Consider the following 15,000-nt stretch of genomic DNA (forward strand, 5'->3'; position numbering starts at 1 on the left):
TGTCCTTTTATTGTTTTGTGTTTCCGCATTCGGAGCACATTTAGTCAAGATTTGCATCTCAAAAGCAAACAGCAATATTACTTTATAAATACCTGAATTCAAAACGAACACCCCCCTAAAGACATCCAAAGATTCCTAAGAAACAGCATAATTAACATATTGTCAAAATTCACGGAAAATCTCACCGGAATTTCAAAATTGTCTTTGAAATGTCAGATGTCACGAACTATCTTATTTCTTTCGATATAACAAAGTTTACATTATTTTCCCATGCTCTTTATTCAAATTTTATTAATGCTACTTTCATTCATACTAACGCTTTGTTTGTAGTAAACGACATAAACATGTTCCACTCGTGTTCCACATCTACTATCGAAAAGGAAGTAAACTCGATTTTACTACATTTTATCTATACCGCCCATTCTCTCTACGTCGTATACTTTCTATGAGTTCTAGAATGGTGGAGACGCGTGGTGTTTGGTTAGTAAGCTTACAAATTCTGGCACAATTCACTGTGTTTTATTTCACCGATTTCGTGTGTTTTTTGGAATAGCGCGCATACCGTTGATTTTAGTGATATAGTTAGGTCGGAGAAATTTCTTGGCATATTAAAGCGCATATTTTGAAGCTAAAAAATTAGATAGATAGATAGATAGATAGATAGAAGTGATCATTTGATGCTTGTTTAGGTTGTATAAGAAAAGAGGGAAACTAAGCATTTATTTCATTCAATTAATCATTGCTTTTTATTGGCCAGAGAGAACGTGAAAAATTTCATCCGTCAAATTCAAGAAATTTAAGTTTTCTAATATTCATATCACTGATATTCTGCAAATGTTAATGCTGACAAAAAAATACTTTAACAAATCTAGATATTTCCAGGATGCTTTTCAATATTGACTGTGCAAGCGCTTAGATTAGATTAGATTAGATTAGATTCATCATTTCTTCTTATTGGCCAGAATTCGATACTCATATTCACTAATTGGGCAATAGAATTAAAAATGTATATCTGAAAAAATGCATACAATTGGGAATCAACGTGCCTTATAATTTAGAATTAGAAGGACATTTTTTAAATTAAGCTTATATTAAACAAATAGAGGTTTTTCAGGTGAACAACCGAGCACACTTACATCGAAAGAGGTTTGAGACCATTATTCCTAAAAAAAGGGAAACCACATAAACCAAAAAATGATAAAAAAAAAACAAAAAGTGATAAAACTTAAAAAAATTAAAATGGGACTCTTAAAATGATATAAAAATTGGATCTGAGAAATACTATACGATTTTAAATAACAAATTCTAAGAATCGATAATAAATAATTAAAAACTAATTCAAGCATTTGCCAAAGATTTTTTCAAATATTACTCCAACGATTTCTTTCGAAATTAATCTGTTGATTATTTCACGGATTTTAGGGGAAGACAGGGTAAGAGCGCCCGCCGGGTAAGACGGACCACCTTCAGTTTGGCATGAAAATTACGATTTTCTTAAAAGTTCACCAAGCACTTTCAATAAACACAAGATTTTTTACATTCCGGAGCATTTAGCATGATATTTACATCAAATTTTTCATAACAAATATCAAAAACAAAGTTTCTGCTCGTCGATATTGAATTTGATCTAAATTTAACAGATGCTCACTTAAGGATTTTGGAAGGGATTTTTTTGGAAAACCATAACAAATTACCCGTCTATGCTTTAACAGAAATGTGAAATATGCTTCGGTGAAGTGAAGTATGAATTTTATATATTTAGCTTTGAAATGAGGGCATAGTTCTGAAAATTGAGCAAGCGGGGTAAAACCGACCACTGTAGATGGGGTAAGATCGCCACCCCTAATTTATACCAAATAACTGTGTAAACCATTTTAAAAGTTGTAACTACGTTGTACATTACATTTCAAGTACAATGAAATCAATTTTGTAAAAAATACAAGCCAAATCCACGTATTTTTCCAAAATATGGGTGTTTCATGGTAGTAATTTGTACATTCATAAGTTTTTTGAAATAATTAACCCTAAAAATGATTCAATATCCACGTTAATCAATGTAGAATTCATAAAACATTATACTTTTTAGAATAACTGGGAATTGATAAAATTTTCTAAAAATTGTGTACAAAAATCGTGGTAGTCGCTCTTACCCCGTGGGTTTTACCCCGTCGTTAAAAATAATCGTGATAAGACATCATTTTTTTAAGCTTCAAGAAATAAATAGTTTTCTAGAAATACAACACCTGTGATATTTTTGATCATGCCTAAGGCTTCAAAAAACGACATGCTGGGTCGAAAAAGGATTTATTGATTCTTGATTTTGACATATGAATTGAATTGCTTAGGCGGGCGGTCTTACCCCGTCTTCCCCTACATCTTTTTTTATATTTGTTGAAGTATTTTCAAAAATTCAACCAAAAAAGAATATTTTAGGAAATTACTCCAGGGTAACGAAGGGAAATTATCTCACGACTAATTGTAAACAGTTGACTCTCGAAAATGAGTTAACTAATTGTGAATTAATTTATTAAATTACCAAATAAATTTAAAAAAATAACATTTTATTGAAATATTTTCAGTCAACATTTTCATTTAAGACTTCTTGAAGAATTCAACTAGTATTTTCTCTTAGATTTTCTCAGAAATGTGTCGATAAATTTATTGGTAATGTTCTATCCAGGAACTCTTTGTAATATTTCATTCAACTAATATACCTCGGACTTAGGATTTACACCTATATATTCGTTAGTGATTTCTTTAAGATTTCAATCAGAAATTACTTCTGATATACCAATAGGAATTCTTTCTTAGAAAAATAATGAAAGAGTCCCGAACAAATTAATCCTGGATTTTTTTCCAAAATATTGTCAATGAACTGTTCCAGGGATGGTTGGAAGAATTCTTGAAAAAAGAGCGGCAGCTATGGAACTACAGGAAAAATAACTAATAAACTCTTGTAAGTGCATTTGGGGCCCAAATAGCCGTAGCGGTAAACGCGCAGCTATTCAGCAAGACCAAGCTGAGGGTCGTGGGTTCGAATCCCACCGGTCGAGGATCTTTTCGGGTTGGAAATTTTCTCGACTTCCCAGGGCATAGAGTATCTTCGTACCTGCCACACGATATACGCATGCAAAAATGGTCATCGGCATAGTAAGCTCTCAGTTAATAACTGTGGAAGTGCTCATAAGAACACTAAGCTGAAAAGCAGGCTCTGTCCCAGTAGGGACGTAACGCCAGAAAGAAGAAGAAGAAGTGCATTTGAAGGCTTCTCTTGATAAATACCAAAAAAAAACTTATAGGCAAAATAACTAAACGAAGCCCTGGATAATATTCTGCAGGAATCTGACAAAAATCTTGAATATAATCCATGGAGAACTTTTAGTAGGGTTTATAAAAAAAATTACAGAAGTTACTGCTGTAGCATTTCCGGCTACGAACCCTAAGCGATCTCTTAAATAATACATGGATAATTTATTTGCGAATTACCCAGAAAACTTCGAAAGAGACGGTAGAAATTAAGCCTGGATGAATTTCTGGAGAGAAGTTTAGAGTAAATTTCTGAAGAAATTTCATGAACAGCTGATGGGTTCCCTGGAGCAAAATTGGGGAATAATATCTTTATGCATATCAGGTATCAGGCATCAGCACGTTCCCCTCAAATTGGGAGATTTGTGCCATCGCCATATTTGAGCCTTTTTCATCGTCTACCCGAAAAATTGAAAGGAAAGATGGGAGGAAAAAGGGGTGAGGTCCCTTGAAGAGAGGAAATCGCATAAGCGAAATGATATATGCTCTCATACCACAATGGGTGTAAATAGCACCCTAAAAAGGACACTGTGATAGGCACGAACGTAAAGAGAGCCCGAATAGTGGCTTATGCACATACCTACTATCAAAACTCATAAGTTGGAAAACCGCCATTATTGAGTTGCCTCAATAGCGTATCTGCTACGAGATTCCACAAAAGTGGTGACAGGACTCCTTCGTGAGGGCATCCGCAAACACTCAATTTTCGAATCGCTGCTTGACGCAATGTCGAGAAGAGATGTCGGTTTATGAGTATTTGATGAATCCAATTGGTAATCATTGTAGGTAGACCATGGTTTCGTACAGCTGACTATATGGCATCCAAAGGCACCCTTAATATCCAAGAAATCACCCAAGCAGGGCTGCTTCTGAGCGAATGCTTTCTCGATATCGTATACCATTTTGTCTCAAATTCCGAACAGACTCATATTCCGAACACCCACTTTTTGTATGACCATTTGGTTGAAATGTTTCACTGAAATATGTCATCAAATTACTTGGAAATGGCAGACAATTTAAATTCAATTTAAACATATTCCAATCTGTTTTAGATCTCGGGAGTAGTGACGATTTTCTAGTTCGAGGCCAGCTCAGATAAATTTATTTGCGAAATTATGGATTTGAATACGTTTTATTTGTGCTGTTCGGAATTTGAATCAAGGTGTTCGGAATATGAGACAGAATGAACACAGTGTTCGGCATTTGAATCAAAATGTTGTTCCATACTTTTGCATAAAACAATACTAAACACGTTAAAATAAACATTTTTACCAACACACCCAACAGCTAACAATCAAACTTGACGAATGAATTGAAATTTTTACAGATATCATGTAATTTATGTCCATGAGATGCATTTGAAGACACGCTTGGCTTTAAGTGTTCGGAATATGAGTCAAAACGGTACAACTTTGCGTAAAAGAGTCACTGTGAACTTTCCAGATTGGTAAGCATGTCGATTCACACGGAAAGGCATGTTTGCCAAATAAACATCACGGGTGTGATGATCGATAAAGCGTTCCAGACATTTCAGAAGAGAATAGGTTAAACTGATTGGATTGAATCTTTGCTTCTTCATACGAGGCACGTCCTTCTTTCGGGATAAACTTCACTGTAATATCACGCCAAGATCTGGGAATATACCTGGTAGCAAAACTGCTTACAAGTAGCTTTTTCAAAGCATGTTTGATAAACTCAAATCCCTTCTGGAGCAGAACAGGCCAAATCCCATCTGCTCCTGAAGATTTGAAAGGATCAATACTATTATGCCCATTAAATCGATTCAGTAGTTACTATAGTACTCATAACTACTACTACTACACTTGGAAATCCGTAGACTTTGCAAAGATTTTGTTCAGCCAACTGACTTCACTCAAACTGGAAACATTTGTATACAAGCTTTTCCAGCCGGATCGTTCAGCATAACGAAGAGCCTTCTTGTAAGCATTGCGAGCCGACTTGAACGACTCTGATCCGGCTGAACGGCGTCTGTTCCAACTCCTTCTACATTGTTTCCTGAGTCTAACCAGATCGGAATTCCACCATGGGGTACTACTTGTAATCTTCAAATACTTCTTATATCTTTATGCATAACTAGAGAAATATTTGGACGAATCTCTTTTAGGACTACAAAGAAACTTTTTTCACCAAACGCAACTACTGAATATCACTTCATAAACTACTGGTTATACTTTCTAACGTTACCGTTGAAAAATTTCATCGTCAATTCACTATGTTTTTTATTATCAAAAAGTAAACAAAAGAACTGTTAAGTTTAATTTAATCAATTTTAATAATCACCTTCAATTCTTATGATCCGCGTTATTTCTTCCTAGGGTTCTTTATTGAGGACGCACCTTGTAGCAAAGATTCTTCTGCAAAATCGAACGGCTGATTTTCAGAACCAAGAATTTATATGGTTATTTTAAAACCGGAAAACTTCAACATAAATAAGGTCAAAATGCTTCCTTTTTTCATGTTGAAAATTTTCTTAATGCACGGTTCTACGGCTTGTTTCTTCAAATTTGCCAAAGTCTTAAAATAAACCCGTTCAATAACCTTCCTCTTTGTTGTAAATCAATGAAGCAACAAAACCACAATTCTATAAAACGTTACAACGAATCCAACAATGTAAAAATGTTTTGGAGCCTCGCCGCCGATAACATTGCAACATTTGGTGAACAACCACATCCTCCAGTCGTCCTCAATATGTTTGACGAGCTCCCAAAGCACATTCCTTCCCGTGCAGCAGAGTATGTTGACTTGCCCTTTTTACGGAGCAACATAAGCACGAGGAAACACAACAGCGCTGAAACCGGAAGCCAAGTGGGTGCGGCACAAAGAAACAGCATAGACGCACAGACAACTAGACGGCAAACGTGAGTGTGTGTGGGAGGGCTCTGCGCTGTTGAGAGAAACGGAAAAGCACTTTGCACTACACACCGGGGAAAACCCGGGAAGAGATTGTCAAGTAACACAAATATTTGTAGCCTGAAAGCACAATGTTCGGCTGAAGCTGCTACTTTTAGTGCTTCTGCTGCAGCTTCCCGTTCCACCGCACTGCCGAGTGGAATTGAATACGAGATGATGTTTGTACAGTTTTTAGTGTTCTTTCCTGTGTCTAGTGTAAGGCAGCCAACGTGGGTGCCGAGCATCATGCATTTCTCGTTTTCTCCGAAACCGCCCAGCTCCGAAATCTAAAACTCCGTACCCCTCGTGTGCCATCTGATCCTGTTCCGGAGATAAGGCACCGAACCGGGAGCGGTTCTATACTGCACATTGGGACGGATCGCAAAATTAGGAGGAAAATAGTTATTTATGCAGCAAGTTACCAATGAAGATTTTTTCAGCACGAGTCGTACATTTAACCAGCGAGGCGAGTTGGGTAAATATGACAAGTGCTCAAAATATATAGTTTTCCAACGAGTTGCATTGCATAGTAGTTTACGCAACCAGTTGCAGAATGTTAATTTTTACAGCACGAGTCGTACATAAGTACGACGAGTGATGTAGGGCGAGGGTTCATTCGGATCTTGTTTAGCTAAATTCAGTGTTTCGAGTTTTTTTTTCGGTTGACCAAGACACTTTTGCTCTAAAATTCATGTTCATAATCAATTTTTTCCCTTCTAATTTTGCGACTTGGCCCAATGTGCACTGCGAGGATTGCATGCAATACAAAGTGCTCGCTGATGGAGGCAGTTAAAGTTAGTTTTTAAAATGTCGTTATTTGTTCCATCCGAGCGCTGGGAATGGGATTTTTCCGCATGGTTCCTTACGACCGGTGCTGCACCTCCGGAACCAGCGCGGAGACGGTAACGGACCGGTCCACAAGGGAAGAATAAATAATCGTCAACAAACTGCATTTAAGTTGTGCAGTCAGACGTGAAATACGTGCGACGACTGGAAGGAGAAGTGAATAAATAATCGAGCGATTCATCAAACGGTTGGAATTTGTTTGATTCCTTAAGAGCTGCTACGTGGGGTGTGTGTGATGTGTGATCCTCTTAGCATCTTCTGGTCTTTGATGTCTAGCAACTATTTTTTCTGCAACAGGCAATTGCAGCATCGACTAACTTCAATTTACCGTAATTGTTTAATACTACCGAGCTTCACACTGGGCAGGGTAAAATTTACTATTGGTGAGCCACTACCAATCAGTTTAGCAGACTTTTTCAAATCGAGAATACTATAAACTGAGAAAACGAGCTTAGTCGTGACCAAGACTTCCATTGAATTTTCATATTGAAAATAATCCATGTCGAATTTAACGAATCCCTATTGTGGATTTCCACAATAAAGCAGCGATTAGCAGTGAATTTACTGAAGGCGAAAAGCTACTACAATAAATCTAATATTGATAAAGCAACGACCTACGAAATTTGCGTTTTATAGATGGTTGTTAAACAGCGTGCTTTTCTGTGGATGGCATACGCGTATATATAGTGATTATTTGGCCGCTATGTACAGCTATACTAAAAGGTAGACTATATAAACCGACCATACAAATTAGCATGAATCATGTTTCCTATTTGTTTCCATATTACGCAGCACATTTTCCCTTGAAATTAATACCAACGAAAAATGGTGCTTTTTTCACGTTCGATGCTTAGAGATTTACACCACAAAAACCTCACTGGCACTTCGCATCACATCTCCCCGGAATCGCACCGATCCGTAATCCATTTTCAAGAGGGATATACTTTCCTAATCCAAACAACCCTGCTTGCAATCACCCATGATGTGGAAGCTTTCAAACTACCATCCACCAATCATTGTTCAAACGCTGAAAGGTTTTATAGTGCTTACGGATCGATGGTGGTGACCGGCCAGAAGCATGAGAGTGGATTTTACATCTACAACACTGCAAAAAATATCTCGCAATGTACTGCATGGCACATCGAATAGAGCAAAGTTTCCCAAATTGTGATTCTTTTCTCGAAATTTTACAGCCCTCTTTGACATCTATAGTCACCTTTACGGTCCAACAAAAATATTTATTTATGAATAACTGTCATTCTTTGTAAACTGAATCGAAGTAAAATCATGCAATCTTACCTACCTTTTCTGTGAAATCGAGTAACACACATGTTATAATTAAGGCATATCAGATTTGGTCATATAATAGTTATGCTGCCTCAAATATTACACGCTACTTGGAAAGCGCTTCAGAATTAAAATTTTGGTTAAGTTTATACTTGTGATTACTTCACCAGTTGCACTGTTTTCAACAAACTTGAGATCATTATATTCAGATGGATGTTCTTAATTTGATGACAGTTTATGCCTATGACATTAGACTGGCCCTTAAACAAAAAAGTTGTAAAACTCAACGGGGCACCCCCTAGATATGTGCCTTAGGGTAAGAAAAAAAGTATCTCAAAATTTCAACTCAATTGGTTGCGCCACCAGCTGGCGCATTTAATTCGAAGTTTGTATGGGGTTTTCGTTTCAAATATATTGAAAATTGACCCTTTGCCTTTGTTTCGTTCTGTAAACAAATTGATCGTATTCAATTGGTTCCAGAATGACAAATACACTAGTTGATATCCTAAGGAACATAATTGCAGAAGGTAGTATCTTGATTAAAGTTCATTTTCATTAAAATTTCAGTTGATGAAAGTTAGGCTTAGATCAGAACTCCGGACAGTCACATGTATGCATGCGTCTTGCGCAGCAGCTCGCCCAGCGTCATAGGTGGCTATGATGCACCTAGTGGCAATCATCATGCTGTGTTGAAGAAATACAGAGCTGTATTGCAATTCTACTTCAAATAGTTGAAACACCAATTTTATCTTTTTTAATCATGATACAACCTTCTACAATATTGTTCGCTATGGTATCAAGTAGTGTTTTCGACATTCTGGGTTTAATTGAACGCGATCAACAATTTTCCTGAACCAAACAGTAGATGATGTACTGTTTCCCATATGTTTGAGCTGGAAATCCCATATTAACTTCAATTCAAATGCGCCAGCTAATGGAACGACCAAATGAGCTGAAATTTTCAGGAAGTCTTCCTTTTAACCTAAGAAATAATTCTGAAGGGTGCCCCGTGGAATTAAACAACTTTATTTTTCTCCCATACTGAGCAGGGCCAGTCTACTATGACATGTTCAATTTTACCTTAAAGTTTTACCATAATCATGACATTTTTTTATGAGCTATTTGAATGCTAGTTTTGAAAGTAACAATAAAGTTGCTAAATATCCAATGGGCTGCATGGTCTGAGAAAAAATGAAAACCACAGCCTTAGCCCACCTATAAAAAAAAACATTTGGGGGCTCGGCGAGACGTGCATCTGAAAAGTTTGAGAACCTATGAAACAGGGCACTGAGCGAAGGTATACAGCTAACTCAAGAGCAGAGAAAGAGTATAGCAATGAATGCAACCGAGTGTGCAGTTTTATATTGTCATATAAAAGATTATTGCTGAATCGTGACAAATCAATGGATGCACGAGAACGCTCTGTATGCTGCTGCTACCAGGACAGTAGGATATTGTGATTTCCTCTTTTTTTTCCCTAGTTCCATTCCAGCGAAACACATTTATGACATTGAACGACATCTGGATGCATTGGCACAAATCCCCCTTATCGGTACGGAAGCTTACTTCTCTCGCAATACTTATCTGGTGAAACAAAAACGCTGGAAAATCACAAACAAATCAAAATCTAATGCGAGGAGGACATCTTGAGGCATTAATATCCATGGACACTCAATTTTGGTCTCCATTACCATTCACTTATATTCTTTGAAACCTTCTTGAGAGCGAGTATTTCCAATCATCCCCCGAAATGGAGCTATCATTTTCAGTACCATATTGATCGTAATATTTTATAGTACCACAAAGTATGAGATATGTGTTCAATAACATCGAATTTCTCTATCTCTCAACCTCAATTGCAGATTTCCGACGATGATCGTATGAGCTTGACGACGGCCGTGTCAGATGAGGACGACGGGGAAAGTGTGATGGCTTCACCGTACAAAGCGAAAGCCACTGGCACCGCCGCAGCATCCTTCAACTGTACCGGAGCGGTTCGGAAAGCGGGGTAAGTCTTTACTGTTCATTTAGGGTTTCCATCCGTCCTGATTTTGGGATTCTTTTGAGGCGTCCTGATTTATTTTTCATGTTTTAAGATTTGTCCTGCTATTTCAGCTCAGACAGTAGTAACCACGTGATTTACTATCTTCGTTTCAATATTTTGATGCATCGCAAAGATTGATTTCCTCCATCTAACATCTCGGGCTACACACCATGTCTAATCAAAATAGAGATCCTTTACGAATATTTCAAAGAATTGTGTATAAAAATATGTCGGTTCAAAGAAAATCTTTGACGGATATCTCCCAAAAACTTTGATTGATTTTTTGCTTCATGAGTTCCTGGTGAGATCCTTAGTGAATTGTTACGAGACCTTTCTGGTAACTTTCCGTTTCTTTATGAAATTCTTTAAAAGATTCTTAGCATATTCTTTGTAACAAAATAACCTCCATCCCTTTCACCACATTTTCTCGTTAGTTACAAAATTACAGACCGTCTTCAGTATGGAGCTTGTATGCAATGTTCCATGCAAAGAAATCTGTTGTGTAAAATTAAATGTAATGCAATATAAATTTATACATTTCTCATATTGACGTCAGGTGTAGATTTCACAATTTTTATGTGTGTAGAAATTTGAATCACATAAATCAAACAGATTAAACATCGAATCATAATGACAAGCGATGTACTGATTGATATTTTAATCTTCAGCATTGAAAAACATGCAAACTTCTACATGTATGAACCGTATTCATTTGAAATTTCTATTGCATTTCAAAAAAAAAAATAAAAGGGAATAACAAGCAATGCATAGTTATTTTGTTGAGGAATGCAGCTAAAATTTCAACATCAATTGTGGATGTTGGTTATTATAGTTATAGTTATTAAGAATTTTGTCTAATGTTGGAAAAGAAAACTAACGTATCACATTGATAGCAACTTTGATTCAGAAATAAATGGTCCTTATGAAAAAAAACTGCTGAAAGCGGAAGATTTTATTGACATGCTTTTTAATCTATCTAATTGAAGTAACAAAAATAATTAATGATGAAGTATTATACAAATGTAAATAAACTATGGAATGAGAGACGTATTGTGGGAAACATACACATGTATTAACGGGGGTGGGACATTTCGCATAAAGATTTTTTACATAAGTAAGTTCCATATAATGCAAAATGTATTATACAACGCCATATAGCACTGTGTTACAAAGTTAAAATAAAACTTTTGTAGTACCCTACAATAATTACTAATGATTATGATTTAAAACCCCGAAATTAAGGTGAAGATCATTGGTGGAAATGTTCACATCACGAAGCACCTCACGAGTGTAAGCTAACACAAAAGAAACATGACAAACTCGTGAACAGGCTTGAAGTGAGTAAGTTCGCACCCGTCTGCTCGGGAGAATATACTTAAAGGAATATCCAAAAAAGTTTCGCTAACATTTACTCGCGAGTAATCGAACAAGGTGTGATTTATTACAGTTTTGACAAACAAATACCAGTTTGTAGTCAAAAACCCTCTAAAACCAAAAATCTTGAAGGGGAAAAGCTTTTTTCCCAAAAGCGAAATTCATCACTTAAGCTTCGCTTACTCACGAGCACGACAGATGCGAGTAAATCAGCACTCTGAAGCTCGCGAGCATTTGGTATTGTTTTTGTTCCAGCGTCGTAGCCTCACCCCAAATCTTCAAGCGCACTAATAAACTACTGGACATTGCGTAACTTTGATACTTTGCGTACCTGGAAGTATAAAACAGATCCCATTTGTGGTCCTTAGCCTCTTGTCCAGTAGCTAACTCCTATCAATACCTCCTCGCGGTGCCGCTCAGGGTAAAAGTAACCATTGCAAAGATCGGGATCGAGTAACTAACCTTGGTGGGACCTCGGTCGTATGCTGGAAGGGAACGGTAGCTTCTCTTTTCTGAGGGTGTAGCTCATCAGAGTGTCTGTCCTGCATGTTAGGAGCAGCTGATCATCGTTCTAGTGCCAGCATGGGACTCTAAATCATGCACAGGATGGTCCTCCTGCGAGAAAGAGGGTCGGTGAAGCAGCACAAGCCAGCATTGGCGTAGCTAGGATTTATTCCTGGAGGGGGCCTAGGGGGGGCCTAGTAAATACTTGTTTTACAGAAGTAATGTCGGTCGCAATAGTCACGATTTTCACAAATTTCGTTGTTTTAACACATATGTATTGATTCAATTTATTTGTTATTTTGTTTCACTTCGCGGCACATCAGTGATATTTATAAATTTCAAATTTCGCAACGAAAAAGATTCATTTTTTTTTTTTTGCAATCCAGTCAAGGAATGTCCTTTGTGTTTCTTCCTTTTCTTTTCAGGTGCTCAACCATGTGCATTGAAGAAATTCCTCTGAGAATTCCTACGGGATTTTATCCATGAATTATGTTCGTAATTTTCAGTGCTTTCACTAATAAAAAATCAATAAGCAAGGATTCATTTCACGAATTCTTCAGAGAGTTCGCCAACAGTTTTTCCAACTTTGCTTTTGAAGTTCTTTCTAAAGTTTGTCTACAGGATTGTTTGAAAGAATCGCAGCAAAAACTGGATAACTTTCTCAAAAAAAAAAAAAAATGAATGGCTCTTCCAGGTATTACTTTAAAGATTCCTCGTAATATTCAACCAGAATTTCATGACCAATTGGTCGGTGTCCAGACAGTCTGAATCAAGTGTATTTTAATTGTTTCAGGAAAACGTACCCCAGCCTCACGCACCCGAAATATCAACATTATTTACATTATTTGCTGTAATAATGCAACTTATCTATTCGAAGATACATCTGTATCAAAACAGGATCGAAAAATTCGGAATTCTCAGAGTTCTTAACGTATCTTTAGCTCGACAAAATATCATCTAGTCCGGTCTGTCTGAACACCGACCAATTAAAATGAATTAAATTTGGAAAATGTTATTCATGAATTTCTCTATAAATCTATGTGTATTTTTCTCAGATAATTGTTTCTTAGATTTATCTTAAATCAAGCAGCAACATTTCGCATTCCTTCAAAACTCTCTCGAAAACAATTTATTTTTATTTTAAAAAAATGCCTTACTAAGATTTTTTTTAAAAATTCTAACATTCCTATAAACTTCCTAGTGGAATACGTTCAACTGTTTTTTTTTTTTAAACCCTTCCGCGAAAATACTCAAAGAATTTCCTAGTAATTTTGTCAGGGCTTTTTAGAGAAGTATATTATTGTATCCCTAAAATTATTCCGAAAATTTAACCAAATATTCATCTGAGCATTTCCCAGAGATTTTTTTCTTCAAACCGCAGTAACTATTCTTTTGAGATATTTTTGAAAAGAAACCTTTCATCAAATTTACTAAGATTCATTCTTGAACTTCTCAAAAAAATTCTCCAGAGGTTCCATTATGTATTATTTCAGGTTTAAGAAAAAAAACTTTTTTTTTTTGCGAATTTGGTAATCTTAGGATTTTTTCATAAACTGCATTTCAAAATTTATCCACTCTCCATTTTTTGGTTCAAAAACTACTCCTGGCATATCTTAATATTTTTAGGGATTGCTTTACAAATTCCTCTACGAATCACTAAAGAAGAGTTTGAAAGAACTTCGTTGGTGATTTTTTAAATAATTGCAGCCTAAATATGATTCGGAAAAATTTACTAAATTCCTGTCGTAAAATTCAAGAATTAAACCCTGAATTTCCGAAACTTGCTGACAATGTACCTCACAGAAAAGCTTAAGTGGTCCTTGTAGGATGTATTATTAAAATTATTGTTCTTTTTCTACTTCTTTTATAATAAAAAATTATTGGTGTTAAAATGGATGGATTTTTTACTGAAAGTATTTGTATCTGAAATCCGAAGTTTCATGATACTATGCTACACATATTGATGTAGAACCCATTTTTCCTGCCTCTAGAAATTCCAAACAAACTTTTTTGAAGGCTCTACTATCGACTATGTTGTAGTACTGAAGAAATTCAACGCAAAAATTGAAGATTTAAATAAATTTAAATCCTAATGAAAACTTTTGCATTACTCTCAAAATTTGTTGAGGTATTCCTGCTGGACTTTCAGGAATCAGAAACTATACATATAAGAACTCTGCAATTTTTTTGAAGTTCTTATAATTTACCTTTATTTAGATCTTTTAATATGTTGCTAAAAAAATTATAAAAAAAGGTAAATTATAAGAATCTTAAAAAAAAAATCAGAGTTCTTATATGGAGTATGGAAAGATTTTTGTACGAAGTTTCTCAAAGCGTCATGCGAAGGAAAGAGAAACAACAAAATGTTGAAGCTGATAGAACAAAAGATCGGCAATGGTACTATAAAAGGTAAAAGATAAATAAAAGATTAAATGACAAATAAACAAATCTCTTCTGAAGATCCATCAGAATCTTCTTTAGAAATTATCCTTGAAATCTATCCTTCCTTGACTTCTGGTTTTCTACAATTCTGAATGTCGCTCTCGTAACGCTAAAAATTCAAACTAAGAGTATGGTAAAATTATTTCTGAAAAAGTGTTTTGAGGAAGATCAATACAAATTTCTTCATTAATATCTTAATAAATCTTTTCCCCACCTCAGTTATTTTGCTACATGTTTCTCTATAGATTTCTTAACTGTTATGCTAATTTCGGAAGCAAAACTTTTCC

At 35.8% G+C, this 15,000-nt stretch overlaps 1 protein-coding gene across 9 annotated transcripts in view; it reads left to right on the forward strand.

Moving 5' to 3' along the window:
* Positions 1-15,000, forward strand: part of LOC5564449 (protein still life, isoforms C/SIF type 2) — a 560,183-nt gene that overhangs the window by 505,044 nt on the left and 40,139 nt on the right. For all 9 annotated transcript variants that reach the window (XM_021842095.1, XM_021842091.1, XM_021842094.1 and 6 more), the window contains one exon: positions 10,212-10,357. In XM_021842095.1, coding sequence (XP_021697787.1) covers positions 10,212-10,357 — 146 coding nt within the window. The remainder of the gene's footprint in view (positions 1-10,211; positions 10,358-15,000) is intronic.

Source organism: Aedes aegypti, chromosome 2, assembly GCF_002204515.2.
Source record: "Aedes aegypti strain LVP_AGWG chromosome 2, AaegL5.0 Primary Assembly, whole genome shotgun sequence".
In the NCBI taxonomy this organism is placed as follows: Eukaryota; Metazoa; Arthropoda; class Insecta; order Diptera; family Culicidae; genus Aedes; species Aedes aegypti.